Genomic DNA, 21,748 nt, shown 5'->3' with positions numbered 1-21,748 from the left:
GCTTTGCTCTCTGATACCTGCTTCAACATGGCAGATATAAGGGCCCTGGCCTGTGTCAGGCGTGGTGGGGAGTGTGCAGACAGTCACTGCCATGTCTTTTCTTCCGGAGTTGGGTCTCTTCCTTACCTCTGCCGCTTCTCCATCTCTGTCCGGGAAGGGAAAACTTGCAGTTAGTGGCAGTTACCTAGTCTGCTGTGCTGCGAATCCCACAGAGGGAGAGCGGTGAGCTGGGAAGTCTGGCCACTGAGTCCGACTCAGCCCAGGACAGTCGTGATTGCAGCCCAACACAGAGCGCTAGGCTTACTTAAAACGAGGCCTTCTTGCCATTCCTGTCGACGATTGCGAAGTTCTCTGGTATGCATTTTGCAGATGACACTGTTGCGTCACGGTGTCAAAAGATGAGACACACCTGTGACCTAAGCCTTTCTTCCCTCCCTCCAATCCCTCAGCTGCCCAATATGTTCGGTGATCTTCGGTCGACGTTTATCGCCTTGATGATTGGGTCCTACGCCTCCTCAGCAGTTACCTTCCCAGGAATCAAGGTGAGGGTGTGGTCAGCCCGTGTGATCCTCTGCCCCTCCAGCTCATGCTTTCTCCCAGCGTCTGGGCAGAGGCCTCTGCCTAGGCCATTGCAGCCTCTTTGAGGAGAAATCATTATGGGCATTAGGGATGGCCCCTCTTCTGCCCCTCCCACCTGGGCAGGATGCACCTGGCACCACAGGAGTGAGAAAAGAAAACCGCGGGGCCCAGACGGGGAGGGCTTGAGTGGTGTGCTGTGGTGTGTGACCACAGGCTGGTTGGGGAAGGGACAGCAGGGTGAGCGAGCTGTCTCGGGAGTCTCCAGCCTGTTGACGTTACTCTCCATTAGCCAGAGCTCTGCTGTCCGCCAAGTTAGTTCAGCTGTTTCCCTCCCAGGCAGGATTCTGAGCCTGTGGAAGTCACATGGGACCAGGAAGAGCCTAGGCTCACAGTCTCCCCTGTTCGGTCTCTCTGTCGGGGTGTCACCAGGGTCTTTTCCCTCCCGAGGCACTGGCATCAAGGTGAAGCTGACTTTAGGGGGGTGGGGTGCTGTGAAGATGAAAGGGAGCCACAGATGTAGGCTGGGAGCCTGGGGTCCATGTGGTGGGTGGTAGGAACCGGGCCAGCCATCCTGTGAACTTTCTCTTGCTCCTGGATGGTGGAGGAAGCAGACACTCCCTGTCTTCTGTATATTCGTACATGCTGGCTCCATCCTAGGGAGCTGAGCAGCTCCATGCTAGGACACTTAGGGGACCCTCACACTGGGTCTGGGGAGAACCGAGGAGATCAAGACAGGCCTGGGGACACATACCTGTAATCATAACTACTAAGGAAGCTGAGGCAGGAGGAGATAGTAAGTTCAAGGCCTCCTTGGGCTACACATCAAGTTCAAGGGTAACCTGGGCAAGTTAGTAATTGTCTCACAGGTTTTTGTTTGGTTTTTTGGGGTCTTTTTTTGGTTTGTTTGTTTTATTGTTGTTTGTTTTTTTGAGTCAAGGTTTCTTTGTGTAGCCTTGGCAGTCCTGGAAATAGCTCTGTGGACCAAGCTGGCCTTGAACTCAAAAAGATCTGTCTGCCTCTACTTCCCAAGTGCTGAGATTAAAGGCGTGCGCTGCCGCCGCCGCCGCCACCACCACCACCACCACCACCACCACCGCTGCGTCTCACAGGTTTTTTTTTTTTTTTTTTTTTTTTTTGGTTTTTCGAGACAGGGTTTCTCTGTGTAGCTTTGCGCCTTTCCTGGATCTAGCTCTGTAGACCAGGCTGGCCTCGAACTCACAAAGATCCTCCTGGCTCTGCCTCCCGAGTGCTGGGATTAAAGGCGTGCGCCACCACCGCCCGGCGTCTCACAGTTTTTTAAGGGCCATGGGTAAAGCTTACTGGTAGACACTTGGCCAGCACACAGGAGGCCCTAAGTTCAGTTCCTAGTTAAAAAAAAAAAAGGCGACAATCAATGCTAAGATGCACAGCAGTCTGTCCTCTGCCAAGGATTACCACTTACCCTGGCCAAAGCGCCCTTCTGTGGAGTTGCCGAAGGAGCTGTGTTGGTCGGTCTCTTGAGTGTCTTGGAGCATCTACCGTTTGTATTCTTTTTTTTTTTTTGGTTTTTCGAGACAGGGTTTCCCTGTGTAGCTTTGCGCCTTTCCTGGAACTCACTTGGTAGCCCAGGCTGGCCTCGAACCCACAGAGATCCGCCTGGCTCTGCCTCCCGTGTGCTGGGATTAAAGGCGTGCGCCACCACCGCCCGGCCCGTTGGTATTCTTAAAGGCTAGAGAAACATCCCTGGATGAGGCTGCCAGGTTCCTGTCCTTGGGGAACTAGACAGACAGTCAGTGAGTCCAACAGCAGAATGACCAGGCTGCTTGTAATCCCACCACTCGGGAGGTAGAAACAGGAGGAGAAGAGTTCAAGACTCCATGGTGAGTTTGAGGCCAGCCAGGGCTACACAAGAACCTGTCCCGAAACAAAGAAGAAAAACCCTCAGAAGAAGCAGAACAGCCCTTAGCCAGCACTGTCACTGTGACCCTGTGAGACAGGCATGGCAGCCATAAAGTGGTCACCTCTTAAGATGGTGGCATTTGCAGCCAGGGCTGTTACACAGAGAAACCCTGTCTAGCGGGGAGAAAGATGGTGACATTTAGCTGCACACCTTTAATCCCAGCACTCCGGAGGCAGAGGCAGGCGGATCTCTGTGAGTTCAAGGCCAGCCTGGTCTACAGAGCAAGTTTTAGAACAACCAGGGCTGTACAGAGAAACCCTGTCTCCAAAAGCAAAAAAAAAAAAAAGAAAGATGACATTTGGTTCAAATTGGATTCCAGGGACAGAAAGGTTGGGATTATCAGAATACAGGGTTTCTGGCGGCCAAGCAGCTCAGCTCACGGGGTTGTGCCTTTTCATACAGCCCAGCACAAAAAGGGGCTCCCAGCTGTCCCTTGCCCATCCTGGTTTCCCACTGATAACCCTGCCCCCTCACCCAACAGCTCATCTACGACGCTGGTGCCTCCTTCATTGTCATCCTGGTGGTCTGGGCTGGCTGCTCCGGCCTGGTCTTCCTCAACTGTTTCTTCAACTGGCCGCTAGAGCCCTTCCCAGGACCAGAGGACATGGACTACTCGTAAGTGGGCGCGCTCTCTGCCTTGCCCTTGCGCCTGCTCGCCAGGGTCTCCGGGTGGCGGCACCAGCAGACCCCCTTCCTGTGGCCTCTAGGGTGAAGATCAAGTTCAGCTGGCTGGGCTTCGACCACAAGATCACAGGGAAGCAGTTCTACAAGCAGGTGACCACGGTGGGGCGCCGCCTGAGCGTGGGCAGCTCCATGAGGAGTGCCAAGGAACAGGCTGCGCTGCAGGAGGGCCACAAGCTGTGCCTGTCCACTGTCGACCTGGAGGTGAAGTGCCAGCCCGACGCCACAGGTACCCGATGCCCGGCTCTCGCCTTCCAGGTTGGCCCAAGAGACCTGTGAGAGGGGGGCATCCTCATTTACTGCCGGGGGGAGGGGGGAGCCCAGGGCCCCCTCGGTTGGGAATCATTGGCTGAGGCTCTCTGGGTGTCCTCTCGCAGAATTCCTGTTCTGTCTCGAAAGGGGCAGAGGCACCACCTGTCCTGTTTTACAGACACACGCCACTGAGCTTAGGGAATCTGCTGATGAGCATCAACACCGTGAACCTCACTATGAGGTTTATCATCCGCACCTCCAGCACAGCCTGCACATGGGGCCTTCTTCCCTGCCCCAGGCCCTGGATGGGCCACGTTTCCTGGCCTTGAGCCCCGTGTCTTCTTCCTACAGCTGCCCCCTCGTTCATGCACAGCGTGTTCAGCCCCATCTTGCTGCTCAGCCTGGTCACCATGTGCGTCACGCAGCTGCGGCTCATCTTCTACATGGGGGCCATGAACAGCATCCTTGAGTTCTTGGTCAGCGGTGACCAGAAGACAGGTGAGTGTCGCCTGGGCCTTGATGCACCCCCTCAGGGTATGGCAGTGCTAAGTGAAGCCCACCAGCCCCACCAACTGAAGGTACTCAGTTGAGCGAGGTCGGTGGAGCTGTGAAATGGCAGTGTCTAGGGCCCTCTTGGCTTGTCAGGGTTGTGTCATCAGACAGACCGACTCTCCTTTCATGTCCCCACCAGGGTTTCCAGGCTAAGGAGGAGGACTGAAATAGCTCATGTGTTTAGGGTGTGGGGTGTATGTTTCCAGTGCCAGTGGGGAGGGCTGAGGGCTGTGTCTGTACCAAAAACACTGCCCAGAGCAGAAGACAGCAGCCCAGCCCAGCCCAGTCACATCCCTGATCTGAAGGGACTGGCTTGGCGCTTGGACAACCTGGGGGCTAGGGAAGGACCTTTATCCTGGCAGAGGACTCTGGGTCAGGGGAGGCCCGTTCTAGGACCAGTGTCCTGCCCTGGGAACCAGGGAAAACAGAGGCTTCCCAGGGACGAGTAATCCAGTTGAGGCTTGTTCACTCTGGGAAACAGAACTGATAACCCACAGGAAAACAGCAGCAGGTCTTCAGCTGACGAGGGGCTTTGCTTCGCAGAGAAAGTCAGTACTTCCCCGGGGCCTGGCTGACTCAGCTTTAGTCATCCTGAGCAAGCAGGACAAACACACGGGGCAAATCCTCTCTGCTGACGGCCTCGCCAGCCTGCCGCTTTCTTCCGTTGGCTAACTTGTTTTTACCGAGGGAAAGATAACGCAGTCCTTGCAAGGAGCCAAATACCAGTTTTCCACAGGGACAGGAAGGCCTGCTTTCACAGAGAGAAAAGCTCCAGGCACCTACTGGCTCCCCAGCAGAGAGAGAAAGTGGAAAGACACTGACTATAACAAGCAGAAATCATGATGGGGCACAGTAGTGGCCTCAGGGTCCTTACAGGAGAAAAAGACCTTTAGCTTTGTTCAGTCCAGTGGTAATTTCCGGACTCTATACCCCTGGAATCTTTCTGGTTGGTTGGTTTGTTTTAAGATGTGGGGTCTTGAACTGGAAATGTGGCTCGCTTGCTGGTGCTTTCTTAGCATGAATGAAGCCCAGGGTCCATTCTAGCACCACATAAATGATATGGTGGTGAATGCCTATAACCCCAGCGCTCCAAAGGTAGAAGCATGAAGATCAGACATTCAGAGTCATCCGAGGTCACGTAGCAAATTGGAGGCCTGCCTGGGTTAAAGAGAGTATACCTGGGTGGGTCTTGCTTGCTGCTTTGCCTAGACTCTCAAGCCACCCAACTACTTCAGCCTCTGTACCTGTGACTGCCACATAGTGGACCACCCTATGTGGTAAAACATTTTTGTTTTTCTGAGATGTGGTAGCCTAGGCTGGCATGGAACTTGCTTAGTAAACCAGGTTGGTCTCACTGTATAGGGATTCTCCTGTCTCAGCCAAGTATTGGAATTACCATCACACCAGCTTAATCTTTGGTATTTCACTTAAATAAAAGTCTTTGGCTGGGACCAGATTAGCAGGTAAAGACTCTGGTTGCACTTGTGGATCTCAAAGCACAACTTTGAGGAGCACCCACTGCTCCCCCCTCCCCCCGGTGGATTTCAGAGACAACTCGGGTGTGAGGCTTGTGTGACAAGCACCTTAGCTGTTAAGACATTTCACTGGCCCTAATTTTCTTCTTTTTGATTTTGCTAGATATGGTGGCACAGTCCTTTAATCCCAGCATTTAGGAGATGAAGGCAGGTCAATCTCAGTGAGTTCAAGGTCAGCTCACTAGCCCAATATACACAGTGAGTTCCAGACTAGCCAGATCTCCACAGTGAGACCTTGACTTCAAAAAAAAAAAAAGGTCAATTTTAAGGTAGACATCCAATGCCAGGTGGTGGCCGCCCACACTTTTAATCCTTGAACTCGGGAGACAGAGGCAGGTGAATCTCTGAGTTCGAGGCCAGCCTGGTCTACAGAGTGAGTTCTAAGACAGCCGAGGCTACACAAACTGTGTTAGAAAAACAAACAAAAGATGGACATCCTGATTCACTCCTGTAATCTCAGGTACTAGGCAGGCTGAGGCAGGAAGATTATGATTTTGAGGTCAGTTTGGCTGTACAATGAGACTTTTTAAAAAAACAGAAACAGGGCTGGCGAGATGGCTCAGCGGTTAAAAGCACTGGCTGTTCTTCCAGAGGTCCTGAGTTCAATTCCCAGCTACCACATGGTGGCTCACAACCATCTGTAATGAGATCTGGCGCCCTCTTCTGGCCTGCAGGCATACATGCATGCAGAACATTGTATACATATAAATAAATAAATCCTTAAAAAAATTTAAAAACAAACAAACAAACAAAAAAAAAACAGAAACAGCTTCCAGAAGCAGAGGGAATTGGGAGAGGAAGTGGAGAGGCTAGCAGACAGGAGCTCTGTTTCCCCCCAGTCTCTGGCAGCCAGCATGCACAGGCCTGGCTCTGCTCGGAAGGGCTGCCCTAGGGTCAGGGAGCCAGTGAGGGGAGAAGCCTGGCTGTCTAGGGAGAAGTGTGGTGTCAGATGACTGTGCAGCTGGCAGGGCTCCTTTGACCTTTCCTTCTCTCTGAGTGCAGCAGGAGGTAACAGTGACAGAGCGGCGTTCCCACAGCACCACATGGTAGAGCTGATTCTGCCAGACCTTCTGTCTTCAGCACGCCACTTCCCCGTCAGGGTGCCTAGCCAGGGCTACAGGCCTGACTCACCAGCCTGCCAGTGATGAGTAACCAGCAGCCAGGAGGATGTCAGCTGGGCTGGGCTCTCTCAATCCATCTCTGGAGCTGGAGTGGGCAAGGCCTTCACTGGGTGCTCTAGGGGGTCTCCTGGGAAGGGGAGTGTGCACTGCCGCGCCTTGGTCTAGCCTGGTCTAGCCCATCTCCTGTCTTTTTGTGCTTGTACCACTGACCTCTCCTTTCTGTTTTTCTACCATTGCTTTCTCGATGAAGTGATGGCGACCGGTAAGCAAGGAGACTGTTTCGGGGAACCTTGCGATACCCCTTGCAGCTCCTCTCTGATCAGCCCAGGGGCGTCCATTTTCAAATTCCAAACGTCCCTCTTGACTAAACTGGCGGGGTGAGGATGGAACATTTAGTGGTCAACTATTTTTTCGTCCCCCACCCCCGACAATTTTAAGTCTCTTTGAAGATGGGAAGCCCTGCCGTCAGAGTCCCTGAGAACGGTGCCTTCCTGGTCCATTTCTGGAGACAGAAAATGGTGGTCGGTCACATATAAAGCCCGGTCATGGGCACTGATGATTTTGTGGTTTCCAAGTTAGAATGACTTCCTGAAATTGTGGTGTGGGGGAGGGGGTTGTCGTTGTGACATACTGGGTTTCATTAGCTGTTACAGGGAAATGGGCCTTTGTTCTAGCTTTGATTTCAGAAGGTCTGTAGATTCCCTCAGCCCACTGTGACCAGGGGGCTCCAAGTCAGACCTCTGAGAGCCTGCAGATGCCACTCAAGCTGTTCCTCGGGGATGTGGGAGCTCCCATGACATGCCCTCTTCCTTCCCAGTTGCCCTCTACACCTCCATCTTTGGCGCGCTCCAGCTGCTCTGTCTGCTGACAGCCCCTGTCATCGGCTACATCATGGACTGGAGGCTCAAAGAGTGTGAAGATACTTCCGAGGAGCCCGAGGAGAAAGACAGCACTCAGTACGTAGGCACCACAGCCCACAGAAAGACAACCGGGTCATACTGCGTGTTAGGACAGGAGGGGCGAGAGGTGCGCTCAGGACCCTGGCGAGCCCAGCACCCACTGTCCCCACCTCCATGGAAACTCTCTGACGTGATGAAGTGTGGGAGCTACTGAGGTAGACGAAAGGAGAGGGGAACCCAGGACCCCAGCTTGGCACAAGCCGCACAAGGAACCATTCTGAAGTCCCTTGCTGCTGGGGTTCACTCTACTTACTTGCATTGTAAGCTGTTCCAAACAAGTGTGCTAATGATGTGTTGATTCTAAAGATTAACCAAGGCTCTGGAGGCCTGCTTTATGGAAGGGCTGGGCTCTAAGATCAGAGGGTGAGTTAAGTGCTCTCTTCTACAACTCCCAGCATGTGATAGGCTGTTATTTATTGTATCAGGCCCAATGCCAAGCACTTAACACACAATGGCTCACTTCAGCTTCAGTACCATGATGCAACATGTGTTAGTGTTGTACCCATTTTACAGATGAAGAGGGCAAGGGCTCGGTGCTCAAGTCTTCTTACAGAGGTGGTATAGTTAGAAAGTGGTAGGCCTGGGAATTGCTGCCCTCCTCTGAACATTTGCCGTTCATTCTTGTGATCATCCATGGGGGTTTCAGTGTGGGTGGCATGGCTGGAATCGGTAAGAGTTAATCCACAGGGAAATAATTACAGAGGCTGTTATCTAGGTTAGGCCCTCGAGCCAGAAGGCTATCTGCCACCCTGGTTCCATCTGCTGTGTACTTATTTCCCTCACCCCATCCTGCCCCCCAAGGGGAAACCAACTCGCTCCCTCATTTGGCTTATTATCTGGCCTGTTACCAGCTTCCTGCAAGATACAGGTGCAGCGAGGCTTGGCTGCACCCTCGCTGCGGCACACTCTGCTCCTCCCCCTCCCTGCCATCAGCTGAGCTCACTGAGCAGGGTTGCGGGGTGACGTCTTCTGGGCTGTGAGAGCCTCCACTGAATCAGCCCGTGCTCAGCTGAGAGGGTGAGAGGGCTACATCATGGACTGGAGAGTGTCCCCAGTGCCGGTCTAAGGTGTGGTCGCGTGGCCCATGGAACGTGCATCGGTCCACATCCTGGGATCCCTGAGATCTGGCTTTTGGGGGGGCCATCTTCCCCCAGGGAGCCTCACCCCCACCCCAAGTCCCGTGTGCTCTTTCTCCACAGAGGTGAGAAGAAGCAGAAACGAGACAGGCAGGTCCAGAAAGTCACAAATGCCATGCGGGCCTTTGCCTTTACGAATGTGCTGCTCGTGGGCTTTGGGGTGACCTGCCTCATTCCTAATCTGCCTCTACAGGTAGGTCTGGAGAGAGACCATGTAGGGGATGGGACACAGATGAGGGATGTGTAGAGGCTAAAACGTGCATGTGACTTCATTCATTCAGTTCGGCCAGCTGCCAGTATTTGCTGGAGGTCGGCTTGGCCTCCTCCACTCCCCAACTCTGGGCTGAAGAGGAGGGTGAGCCGCGAAGACCAGTTTCCTTTCGTAGGACTCTTCTCCAGGAAGGCACGTTGTTCTTCTCTGTCCTTGGGTGCCTTGCACGCCATGGGCACCACCACCGTCTGTTTCCTGGAACTGTGCGGTTTTGCATTTTCTCAGACGCTGGAAATCTGATAGCTCAAGAGATTTGGCCAAGGCTGAGTGTGGTGGCACACGCTTGTAATCCCAGCCTTCTTAGAAGCAGAGACAACAGTGTCCACATGACTGTTATCCTAGAGAGAACACAGAATGACCCGGGTCCTGGCTGAGTGTCAAGGGTCAAAGGCTTACTTCCTTTGTACAAGATTTCTTTTTCTGGCAGGGTTTTTTTGTTTTTGTTTTTGTTTTTGAGATGGGGTTTCTCTGTGTAGCTTTGGAGCCTGTCCTGTATCTTTCTCAGTAGTCCAGGCTGGCCTTGAACTCACAGAGATCCGCCTGGCTCAGCCTCCCGAGTGCTGGGATTAAAGGTGTGCACCACCACCACCTGGCTGTACAAAATTTCTTGTGTCTTTTGAGACAGAGTCTTTCTGTGTAGCCCAGGCTGGCCTCAGACTTGATTCTCCTACCTTGGCCCTTCAAGTGCTGGGATTATAAGAACACACCATCGTGTTCGCCTTGCACAAGACTTCTGAGTTCTGAAGCCTAACTTGCTAGAGTTTGTAAGCCAAGTAGACTTTGCACCTGCCTAGCCCCACCCTTTGGTCTGTGAAGACGTTTCTACCTGTCCATTGGGGCCCAAGTTTACAAGGTGAAGGGGGGATGCACCTGATAACATTGCTTCCCAGTGGGTGTAACCCAAGTGCAGATATGTCTCACGCCAGCTCCTGGAGGGAATAAAGAGGCTCTTTGTTTACAAGATGCCAGGTGTTGAGCTATGGTGTGCACACCCACAAGTACTGTCACACATACATGCTGGCACTGGGTGTGCAGACCAGAGTAAGCCCTGGGAGACTCGCACCCAGTTTGGGGGGGGGGGTGGGGGGCGGCGCCGCGGCGCACTGACAGATCCCTGTCACGATCATCTTGTCCAGTTGAGGGACGATGCTCAGTTGCAGGCAGTTGTCCACTTTTTGTTTAGTTCAGTTCTCATTGAAGGCCAGTTGTGTAAAGGCAGCAATGCATGCCAAGGAAGAGACAGGGCTGTGTAAATCCGCATCTGCATGACCTTTCGAGCCTGCCAGGAGTAGCCCTGGCCCCTCCATCCCCAGTCCCAGCAGCAGGTCCTAGCTGCACAATGGCACGGATGTGTCCTAATGAAACAAAGGACCGACACAGGGCTGGCTCTATGGTGGCAGGCTAGTGCCTCTCAGGGATCATTAACTAACAAGGCCTTCTCAGAGGTTGCTACAGGAAGAGGCCTTTCAAAACCTGTGACAGAGATTTACGAGGCAGAGAAAGACAGCCACTTGCCAGTAGGACCTGTATCACCAGGCAGGGAGACCTCTGGGAAAATCCTCAAATATAGATTCTTAGGGTTGGGTAAGGGGATCTTAAGCCATCATGCATGCTCTCACCATGGCTGATAATATACAATATATGGAAGATACCTTCAAAACAAATAGTAGTCATTCTGGTGAAAGAATTAGCAATTGATAAACTCTGATCATTCATTGCCTTTGTTTTTTGTTCTTGTTTTGTTTTGAGACAAGGTTTCTCTGTGTAGTTTTGGTGCCTGTCCTGGAACTCACTCTGTAGACCAGGCTGGCCTCGAACTCACAAAGATCCGCCTGGCTCTGCCTCCCGAGTGCTAGGATTAAAGGCGTGCGCCACCACCGGCCAGTCGTCTTTGTTTTAAGACAGTCAATTTAGTTTCTTATTTTTATATTATGTATTGGTTTTTTGAGACAGGGTTTCTCTGTGTAATAATAGCCTTGGCAGTCCTGGAACTCTTTTTGTAGACCAGGCTAGCCTCAAACTCAAAGATCTGCCTGCCTGTGCCTCCTGAGTGCTGGGATCAAAGGTGTGCGCCACCATGTCTGGCTAGTTTCTTTTCATTTTTTTTTTTTTTTGAAATTTAAAAAAAATGTAATGATTATTGTGTTTTGCTTGCATGTATGTCTGTGTGAGGATGTCGGATCCTCTGGAACTGAAGTTACAGACAGATATGAACTGCCATGTGGGTGCTGGGAATTGAACCCAGGTCCTCTGGAAGAGCAGCCAGTGCTCTTAGCTGCTGAGCCATCTCTTCAGCCCCCCCCCCCCAGCCAGTTTCTTAGTTGTCAGTTTATATAATTTAAAAGGGTCATCAAGGTGGCTTAGTTGTGAAAGACTTTGGCTGCCAAGCCTGAGGGTTTTGACCCTGGGACCCACATGGCAGGAGAGAATCCGCCCCTGAAAGCTGCCCTCTGACCTCCACACACGCACCGTGACACTTGCGCACCGAAAATAAAAAGATGTCATTTTTTAAAGAGAAAAGTTTAACATTTTTGTGTGTGTGTGTCTGGGCGTTTTGCCTACATGTGTAAGTCTGTGTACCAAGTACAGCGCCTGCTGCCTACAGTGGCCAGAAGGCATCAGGTCCCCTGGAACTAGAGTTGCAGACAGTTGTGAGCCACCATGTAGGCATTGGGAATTGAACCAGGTCCTCTGGAAGAGCAGGCAGTGTTCTCGACTGCTGAACCGTCTCTCTAGTAATATTTTTTTTTTTAATTACAAAAATGAGGAGCTGGAGAGATGGTTCAGTGGTTAGAGCGCTGGTTGCTCTTGTACGGGGCCTGGGTTTGGTTCCCAGCACCCACATGGTGTGTGTGTGTGTGTGTGCACAGGCCTATGGTTATCAGACTGTGACTAATTTTTTTTTAATGTTAGTTTTATCAAGGGCCAGGCATTGTGGTGGTGCATGACTTTAATCCCACCACGGTGGAGGCAGTGGCAAGCATATCTTTGTTAGTTCCAGACCAGCCTGGTTTACATGGAGAGTCCTAGGCCAGCCAGGGATACACAGTGAGACCTCATCTCAAAAACCAACACCCGCCCCCCCCAAAAAAGCACCCTGCACTGGAGAGCTGGTAGCAGCCAACTCCAGGTGGCGCTAGTTCCTGTGCCTAAGTCCCCGGGAGCCAGGGGGAAAAAGGACAGGGGGGGTCCTGAGGGTCTCCTGCTCACGCTCTTCCTGCTTCCCTCCCTCAGATCTTCTCCTTCGTCCTGCACACAATTGTGCGAGGATTCATCCACTCTGCAGTAGGGGGCCTGTATGCTGCTGTGTAAGTCCTGGAAGCTCTGGGTGGTGTGGTGGCCCTGACCCGAGGGAACTGCTGGTGGCGTGGAGACCCTGAAGCTGGCCTGTCCTACCCTTCTGGCATGTTTCATCTTGTATCAGGGACAAGTACTAGGGTTTCTGCTGTCTGTGTCAGTAAAGGCCACCATACGTACTGGCAGCAGGTGAGTCCGTAGGCAGACAGTCGGGTGCCCACAAGCCATGGCATTTAACACGAAGTCAGTCTCTCAGCTGGGGTCAGTGCCTTAGGGCCTCGGGGTTGCTGGTCAGCCAAGTCCTGGCATTGTCCCTGGCTGCTCACCGGGACAGGGTTGGGTTCTAGCTGCCGGAAGCTAAATACTGAAGTGTAAATAGTCCTCAGTAGGGGCAGTGACATGGATAACTGGTCCCAGAAGCACTGGGCTGTCCTCACCCAGGGCTTCAAAGGGCCCATTTGCCGGCCACAATCTCCTTGAACCCTGCCTGCAGTGACATCTACATCTTTTCCAAGAAGCCACACAGCTGTTCCTCCTTTTGCCCAGGGCTTGGCCCACAAATTGACACCCAAGTCCTATCATCCACTGAATGCCGCTCGTACTTGCCCAGGGCTGCCTCATACCTCGGGGGGCAGCAGAGCCTTGTGTTCCCCGAGATTAAGCCCAGGACTCCTCCCTCCCTTGAGCAACATCTTACAGGGATTATTCCAGGTCCGCCTGTCCCTCGCCTTATCCCCCTGCCCCAGGCTTGGAGGAAGTTGTGGCTGCCCTGGCAGGGTGTGAGGGAGTCGGGCAAGAGCTGTGATGCTGGGTTTCCGTGATTGTGCAATGCCTTTGGAGGGGGGTACAGCAGAGCCAGGCTCAGCCTCCGACCTGCTTCCTGGGAATGGTTCCCAAGCCTCAAACTCCGCTGGCACCATGCTTTCCACTCCGCTCAGCCTACACCCCCAGGCTGAGGGCACGTCTGAGTATGGGAGAGGCTTTTCTCCAGAGTCTGAAGCTTCGGCAGGCCGGCACCCAGCCATCCTGAGGCTGGTCCTGCCTCTTCCCACAGGCACCGATGGTGCAGCCCCGGTTACCAGCATACCCGAGCCAGGCCAGTGAGGGATTTGGGAAGCCTGTGAATGGCACTGGCTGTGACTGGTCTCATTGCCCCAACAGGTACCCCTCCACACAGTTTGGTAGCCTCACAGGACTCCAGTCTCTGGTCAGCGCGCTCTTTGCTCTCCTGCAGCAGCCGCTGTTTCTGGCCATGATGGGTCCTCTCGGAGGAGACCCTCTGTGGGTAAGAAGAGTCGGGGTGTCTCTCCATTCAGCTCCTGGGAAAGGGGAGGCCCAAGGATAAGAGGTAGTTTGGGAGCTTTGGACAGAATCCAGTCCAAAGGGGCCCCTTGTGGGGACAGTGGCCAGGCAGGAGAAAAATGGCCTCTCTAGACCTGATTCTGGGGTGGATCCCAGGCTTTCCCTGCAAAGACCAGCATTCTAGTGCAGATATTGTGAGTCGTCCCAAGCCCGGCCCAGTCTCTGAAGGCTGCCGAGTGGCCTGTGGTGGGGAACGGGGAATTTAGATGCTGCTGGAATGTGGGCTGACGCCCCGGGACCTCTGGAACCTTCCTGTTTATTTTAAACTCTTTTCTCACCTGTGCGTGTGGGAGGGCGCTGCCCCGTGGTGAAGACAGCTCCTTATGCCAGCCCCCTTCCCGCCCTCCCAGGTGAACGTGGGTCTGCTCGTCATGAGCATGCTAGGCTTCTGCCTGCCACTTTACCTGATCTGCTACCGGCGCCAGCTGGAGAGGCAGCTTCAGCAGCGGAGGGAGGACAGCAAACTGTACCTGAAGGTCAATGGCTCGTCCAACCGGGAGGCGTTCGTCTAGTGCCCACCCACCTCTGAGCTGCGGCCTCCTGCCTGTGCTTCAGTGACTGACCGCTGCCATCTCCCCGCCCCAGAGGATCCTGTGTGCTCCCTGGATCCTGCCCTTCACCGCACTGGAGCCCGTACTTCCTCAGCAAGCCTTGGCCCTGCCAGTGGAGCGCTGATGTGGAGGGACAGGACAGGGTCCAAGACAGATGAGCCTCCCACTGCCAGACACGAGGCTGGCCTGGCCTAGCGGTCACCCCAGGGACTCTGGGGTCTTGGATCTCCATGGGGCCTGTACCTGGAGCCAAGGGGAGCCCCTAGCAAGCAGGCTCTCCCTCACTGATCTGGAGTCTGCCTCTTGCCAAAGCAGAGGGGTCTGCCATCCTCTCCCCACACTACCTGTCCCTGCGCTGCATGCCCACCGACCACGCCTACCTGAGGACAAAGGCCGCACCGTCTGCACTCCCTCTCCTGGCCCCTTACCTCCCTAGGCCGGTCTGTGGCTGCCTGAGGAAGGAAGGACCCGCTTCCTGTTGTTGGTGCTAACCCTTTGTAATCCCAATGCTCCCCCCGCGCCCCCCATGACTAGTCCCTGGCCTGCCCTTTCCTTGAAGGCCTGTGGAGAAGCCCCTCTGCCGCAGACTGGGGGGAGGGATGGAGGACAGAACAGTTACACAAAGCCTCAGGAGCCATGGGCAAGGCTTGTTCCTCAGAGTGGGGGAAGTACATCTCCACTGCCACCCTTGTTCCCGCCTGCATCCTGAAGGGAACCGAGGGGACATCACAAAGGCACCCTTCCACCCACACACAGCTGTTTTCTGGGGTGGAAATAAGGCCGAGGCTGAGGGGCATGGAGAGTCAGTCAGGCCTAAGTGGGGAAGAGGGCTGGCGGGTAATCAGGGGTGTGTGTGTGTGTTTGTGTGTGTATACATGTTCACATATGCTAGGAGGGGAGCCCCAGGGCCTGCTTTTGCGAGAAAGGACCAGACCAGAAGCCAGCCAGGCCTGAGGCAGATTCAAGATGGGAGAGTCTGCCTTGCTTCATGATGGGGACCTTGTGTGTAGCCGTGTGGTCACACTGCCCCCTGCTGGCAGACTCTTACCAGGGCACAGGAGCTGTTTGTGGGAGGAGCCGAGCTGGCCTGCCTGGCTCAATAACCCACTTACGTTGACAGCCCCTAGAGATCCTGTCTGAGACCTCTTGGGGTGACAAGAGGGGTGGATTAGTTTTTAAGGCTATGGTTTTCTCTTAAGTTTTATCAGGATTCTTTTTATGAAGCAATAAATCCATTTTCCTGTTGGTAATGGATGACCCTCACATCAGTTGACCGCTTTATGTGCCTGTTGTAAGATTGAGAGGGAAAAGGCAGGACAAGAGAGTCCTCCAGGAAGAAAAAGGCCAGATGTATTGGCACGTGCTTTAATCCCAGCACTTGGAAGGCTGAAGCCGCCAGAGAGTTTGAGGCCAGCCTGGTCTATGGAGAGTTCCAGGGCTACACAGTGAGACTGTAGATGGTCTGCTAATGATAAGCCCCGTTGCACCCGGGTGCTCTGTCCTGAGTGACATGTCCAGGGAGATGGGACTGTGGAGAAGTGTGGGCTGTCCCTCTGCTCTCAGTTCCAACTAGACAGGCTGACCCGGAAGCCTTCACCTCTACTGTTTCCTGTCAACTCATAACCCCAGGGGTTGTTATGTGGTGACCAGGAGAACCATAGGCTGAATAACTTTAGTTAGGATGGGGTGAGGGCGGACACCGGCCAAGGGGCCCCCAGGCCAAGCCCAGGCTCTGTGCTAATAGCGAACTGAAATCTTAGCTCCAATCTGTTCAAATGATACCCCCACGACAATGAGCTGTTGGAAGCCCTTCGCTGTGGCTTCCCATGGTTCAATGGTAGAGCTCACTCTTAGCATGGACAAGGCCTTAGGCTCTGTTTCCCAAAAGAACTGAGTTGGCATTTTCCAGAAACACTATCAGAGCGCTGGTCAGGTGTTGAGTATTCAGGTTTAGGGAACCCAACAGCTCTTCCCCCCATGTTTGTGAACATTGCAGCTGTCTGAGAAGGGATATAGCGCCAGATGTGGTGGCAAGAGGATCCTCTGTAAGTTTGAGGCTAGGCTGGTCTACGTGAGTTTCAGGCTGGTCAGGGCTACACAATGAAACCGTGTCCTTAAATTTTTTTTTTTTTTTAAGAAAACCCACTAGGCCGGGCGGTGGTGGTGCACGCCTTTAATCCCAGCACTCGGGAGGCAGAGGCAGGAGGATCTCTGTGAGTTCGAGGCCAGGCCAGAGAGTTTGAGGCCAGCCTGGGTCTACAAAGTGAGTTCCAGGAAAGGCGCAAAACTACAGAGAAACCCTGTCTGGAAAAACCAAAAAAAAAAGAAAAGAAAGAAAACCCACTAGGGTTTACAAGGATGTGAGGAAAATTGTAAGTTTTATGCCTTGCTGTGGGAATGGTAGAGCTGTGGAAATACAGCCCAAGCCGGTAATGCCAGCATTGGTAGGAAAGGCCAGACTGTTTCAGCCTGAACTGGAACCGTGCTTCACACACAAGATTGTGACAAGCGGCTGAGTGGTGGGTGACTGATCACAGGAGCCATGCTCTTCCTGCGTGTGCTACGAAGTGGCTACTTGCAGAGGTTCTGCGGTGTTAAGATTGTAGACTCCGGGGCAGGGTGAGGATATAGGTCAGTTGGTAGCATGTTTGCCTAGCTTACACAAAGCCCTGAGTTTGATGCTCAAATAAAACTGGGCATGGTGGCACATGCCTGTTGTCCCAGCACTTGAGTGGTGGCGACATCAGGGTCAAGTGTTGAAGTCATCTTTGGTCACATAGTAAGTTTGAAGCCAACCTGGGTTTCAGGAGATCCATCTTTTAAAAAACAAAAGACTGTCGGCTGTGGGTCTCGCCTGTTTCTTGGTTTGATTCTGGTGCCTTCCAGAAGTTCAGATGCAGAAGGGAAGAGGAAAGTAGCTTGAGGATTGCTGACTGACAAAGCCGCTCCCTGCTAGGGACATACTGAGGTTGGTTAGACATGACATGAGCTGTCTGTCCCCAGCCACACTGAGGGGCCACACCTTTTGACCATGACAAGTTACAGGAATATCCTAGGATTGAGAAACTAGACATTCAGATGGAAAAGAGCCCAGAGCCAACATTGTTTGAGGCGTCAGGCAGCAGCAGGGAACGGTGTGTGGCAAGCCAGATGAGTCGGGAACTCCCTAGTCAAGGGCCAGTCTGCCCTGACTTGGCACAAAGTCGACGTGTTTTCCTAGTGTCTTTGGATCACAGTAGCAGCCTGGAATGGCGTAAATGCTTGGAGAAACAGTCCCAGAGAGGGAGAGTAACTTGCTCACAGTGAGAACAAGGACTCTCATGTGGCTCTCAGTCACTAAAGCAGCCAAGGCCGCCTAGGCCAGACCGTCCCATTGGACGCAACAGTCCAAGGGGTGCCAGCCTTTCAATAGAGCAGCAAAGCCCAGAGAAGGGGTGTGAGCTCAGGATGGCAAAGCTTTCTCAGGTACGGGGCAAGCTATGTGCACAAGGATCATTTGAGCCATGGAGGCCGATAGGTACTTGGAAGAATAATTCCCTGATGACTTCAACCTCAAGAGAGGTACCGTGAGATAGGGACAGAAGCACAGGCTAGACACAGACAGAGGCCCCAGTGGCCCCAGCCTTTTCGTCTTTCCCCTAGTTTTGTGAGCTCTGGAGGTGGAAGGAACAGGAAGTGATGCCCGGCCTGTGGTTTCACTTGGTGAGGACAGGCAGAGTCAAGCTCGCTTGCACCTCTGGAAGCCCTTCCTTTGTGGTCTAGGCACTCATGAAGAACTGCTTCCCCTGGGCCTCTGCCCTCATCACACTCTGCCTTTTCACAGCTGGCTCCAACCGTTAAGGTCAAAGACAGAAAGAACACAAGCCTTTGGGGGCTACTTTCTGAGTCCCTATGCCCACATCCAGAAGTTCTGGTCAAAACTTGTACATAGCCAGGCGATGGTGGCACACACTTTTAATCCCAGCACTCGTGAGGCAGAGGCAGGCAGATCTCTGAGTTTGAGGCCAGCCTGGTCTACAAAGCGAGTTCCAGGACAGCTAGGGCTACACAGAGAAGCCCTGTCTCGAAAAAACAAAAACAAACAAACAAAAAAAACATTTGTTTGTAAAGTCTTATCATGGTCTTTTGACAGCCTGGGCAGTCAAAAGGACTGTACTAGGCCCCGTGGACACTGGGTGGAGGGACACATACCCAGTATTGCAGTCATATGGACAGAACTGTCCCAGACAGTAGCACAAACACATTCAGCTAAGTAGAGGAAGGGGAATTTTCTTGTTTTGCTTTGAGGCAGAATCCCACTTGTCTCTCAATTGTCTTTGACCTGGCCATCCTCCTGCCTCAGCTTCCTGAGTGCTTGGGATGCCCTGCTCAGTGGGATCTGTTGTACTTTCCTGTCAGCCTGTGTGAACCTAGGCAGATACACCATCTGGAGTGACTGGTGATGGGTGGGGACAAGCTTATGACAGCCTGTGGTGAGGGTGTCCTGCTCAGAGCTCTGTAGTGTCTCCACAGAGCCAGGCTTCAGGGTCCACTACAGCCTCGGCGCTGTTCCCAATGAAGGGCACTAAGCTAGGTTCCCATGGGCTTTGGAGGCAGTGAGGTTCCTTGGCTGTGTAAGTGACCAGGGCCCAACCTAAGTGTATTGGCTACTTCCCTCACACACAGACTGTGGCGGCCTGTGAGGATAAGAGCACCTGAGTGGTTCAGGGGAGCTTGCTTATCTTGGGGCTGTAGCCCTTCCCTGAGTTAAGGGTCAAGGTGAGACTGTATCCTCATGGCTCTAACTCACCTGAGCCCTAGGGTGTGAGCCTCCTGAGTGTTCAGGAGAGTCCATGTCCTCTGGGAAGGCATCAGGAAGGCATCGTGGCCCTGCCCCCACAGACACCATCTGTACCCCTTGGTCCCTGCAGTGAGTCATTCTTACATGGACAGCTCCAAGATGGGACCTTGGGTCTCTTCCTAACCTTGACTGTCCTCTGAGGGAAGCACAGAGGTTAGCAGCCACACAACATTTTCCGGGAAAGCTTGAGTGTCATTTCCTACAATGAAATGGAGGCATCCATGCCCTCACGGTGTGGCTAAGGGGACCTGTAACTAAATCACATGAACACAGTGTGTGTAGTAGCATGAGGCAGAAACTTAACCATTGTGGCCCTGGAGAAAGGCAGACAGTACAGGGAATGAGGCGCCCCCTCCTTGATATGACAGGCCGCTGACAAGGTGACTGGCCCCGGTCCCCTCCCCTCAGAACTCCTACAGTGGAGCCTTAAGTTCTCCCCAGCCCACTCTTCCATTTTTGTCTTTCACACCTTGGTAAGAGGCTTGGCCAAAGAGTCTTGAGGTCTAAAGTCCCAGCCCTGGGGTCGCCCTTCTATACTACCTTTTAAAATGACTGCTTGGCTGGGCCTGTGTGTGTGTGTGTGTGTGTGTGTGTGTGTGTGTGTGTGTGTGTGTGTGTGTGTTCTGGGATGTGTGTGTTGAGGCAGATGTGTAGGGGTGCCTGTGTGCTGTAACACCTGCGTGTGTGTATGTAGGTGTGTGTTCTGAGATGTTCTGGTGTGTCTGTGTTGAGACATGCATGGGGTGCCTGTGTGTTGTAACACCTGGAGGCAGGAAGGAAAGGCCCATTGCATCCCTTTCTGTGTTACTAGGAGCATCTAGGCAGGTCAGAATGCAGGCCATGTCAAAGGCCAGCCCAAGCCTTCGAGCGAGGCCTGAAGGTGTGCTCTTCTTATGTTCACTAGGGTCACATAGTGTCACTGATGACTCATCAGCTGACCTTGGCTCTTCCCTGTCACTTTACTGTTCCTAGCCCCCAACATACTCCTTGGCACACAGTGAGCACTTAATAAATGTATGCTGTGAATGGCTGAGAATGCCTGTGGCTCCATGTCTCTTTCTGCCGGGATCACACCAAGCTTGCTCAGACTCCCTGCCCATAGTATGAAGCATGGTTCTCGCTGCAGCCTGTGAGGGAGGGGCCCTGAAGCCCAGCAGAGGGGGCAGTCAGAGGGATGGGACCTCTCAGGAAGTGATGCAGGGCTGAGATGTTAGGAGATGAGGTGAAGCCTGCAAATGTCGAAGGTGGGTTCTGCCCCTGCCCGGTTTGTGTTATCACCATTCCCACCCCCACCCCGATTTGGATGGAGACAACACAGACCTCTCTTTCTCCAGGATAAGCAGAACCACAGGGTAAACTCTGTGGCCAGGCGGGAGCAGCTTGACTTTGACCTCGGCCTCAAGGACGAACCAGGACGTGGAGACAGCAGCCCCCACTTAAGGGAGGCAGCCAGTTCCTGTCAGGTGGAGATGCGCCCCATGGGGCCAGATCTTCTGATATATTTTTTTCCCCTGAGAAGCTAGGGATCCTGAGTTTTACATAAAATATCGCCCTTTTCAAATGTTAGCTCAAAATAAGTTTTTAAAGAAAAATATGACAACTGCTCAGATCTGTTTTAACCCTATATAGGGCAGTGTGAGAGGAGAGGGGAGGTGAAGGATCCCCCTGCCTCACGGGACACCAGGGCCTCCATCCTGCCCATACCAGGCTGAGCAGATGTTGCCTCCCTCCAGCATCACAAGGGTTTTTTGTTTGTTTGTCTTGTTTTTTAATTGCTTCTATTTATTTCTGTCTCTCCCAGCCTGGCTCATAACGAATGCTGTTCAAAGACAGTAAATGGGTTAAACACTTGAATCTAATTCCTGAGGGGCACAAAGTCCCTATTTAGTGACAGGGAATTGTCAGAGATTCTCAGCAGCTTGCCCTCCAGCCTGCCGACTCCTGTGCCCAGTAGGATCAGTTGAGTCATGGATAATAGGGGTTATTTGTTTTTATTTTGTTTCTTTTAGAAGTACTGGGGACAGAACTCAGGGCTTCAAGCCAGCGAAGAGCCTCACCACTGAGTCCCACCTTCAGCCTGCTCTGCTCTTTGTCCGGTGTCTGTCTACCACCAGAATGAATGTTCCTTGAGAGCTGGCAGGAGCCCTCTGTTGGTCATCACTATCCCTCCAGGGACTCAGATGGCACTGGTGTGAAGTAGCTGCCCAGTTTTTAAAAAGACAGAGCCAGGCGTGGTGGTGCCCGCCTGTGATCCCAGCAGCTGAAGCTGGAGGAGCGAGTTGGAGGATCATGAGTTTGAGGCTAGCTTGGGCTATAGAGGAAGGCCTTGTCTTAAAGCCAGAGAGAGAAGGATGGGGGAAACAGGCTAGGAGACCAGCACACCCTGGCCAACTAGGCAGAGGCAGGGCAGGAGATGGAAACAGTGAAACACAGTCTCCCCAAGATAGGCAGAGATGGGTTACAAGTGTGGCTGTAGCTGAGGTAGTGAAACTAGGAGCCAGCCAGCCCGGGAGACTTCACGGGGCTGAGCCTCGAGCTCCAGAGACACAAAGATGAAGGGCAAGGGCAGAGGGGGAGGGAGGCAGGGAGGCAGGGAGATAGGAAACAGAGGCTGAGGGTATGCTCCCCTGAGACAGACAGACAACCAGAGAGGAGGGGGCTGGAGAGATGGCT

At 53.1% G+C, this 21,748-nt stretch overlaps 1 protein-coding gene across 5 annotated transcripts in view; it reads left to right on the top strand.

Annotated features, from left to right (window-relative positions):
* The window catches only part of Slc43a2 (solute carrier family 43 member 2), a 46,057-nt gene extending 30,559 nt beyond the window's left edge, over positions 1 to 15,498 (top strand). For 4 of the 5 annotated variants that reach the window (XM_052756081.1, XM_052756080.1, XM_052756077.1 and 1 more), the window contains exons 6-15: positions 450 to 542; positions 3,000 to 3,133; positions 3,226 to 3,428; positions 3,803 to 3,949; positions 6,910 to 6,921; positions 7,477 to 7,615; positions 8,818 to 8,947; positions 12,260 to 12,333; positions 13,484 to 13,607; positions 14,035 to 15,498. In XM_052756081.1, coding sequence (XP_052612041.1) covers positions 450 to 542; positions 3,000 to 3,133; positions 3,226 to 3,428; positions 3,803 to 3,949; positions 6,910 to 6,921; positions 7,477 to 7,615; positions 8,818 to 8,947; positions 12,260 to 12,333; positions 13,484 to 13,607; positions 14,035 to 14,196 — 1,218 coding nt within the window. In that variant the 3' untranslated portion in view covers positions 14,197 to 15,498. The remainder of the gene's footprint in view (positions 1 to 449; positions 543 to 2,999; positions 3,134 to 3,225; positions 3,429 to 3,802; positions 3,950 to 6,909; positions 6,922 to 7,476; positions 7,616 to 8,817; positions 8,948 to 12,259; positions 12,334 to 13,483; positions 13,608 to 14,034) is intronic. The other variant, XM_052756082.1, reaches the window with a different exon arrangement.
* The last annotated feature ends 6,250 nt before the right edge of the window (positions 15,499 to 21,748 follow it).

This window comes from Peromyscus californicus, unplaced genomic scaffold (genome assembly GCF_007827085.1).
Source record: "Peromyscus californicus insignis strain IS unplaced genomic scaffold, ASM782708v3 Scaffold_3__1_contigs__length_106647218, whole genome shotgun sequence".
Lineage (NCBI taxonomy): Eukaryota > Metazoa > Chordata > Mammalia > Rodentia > Cricetidae > Peromyscus > Peromyscus californicus.
Note: the sequence above shows the minus strand (reverse complement) of the source record. Positions and strands in the feature narration are given on the sequence as shown.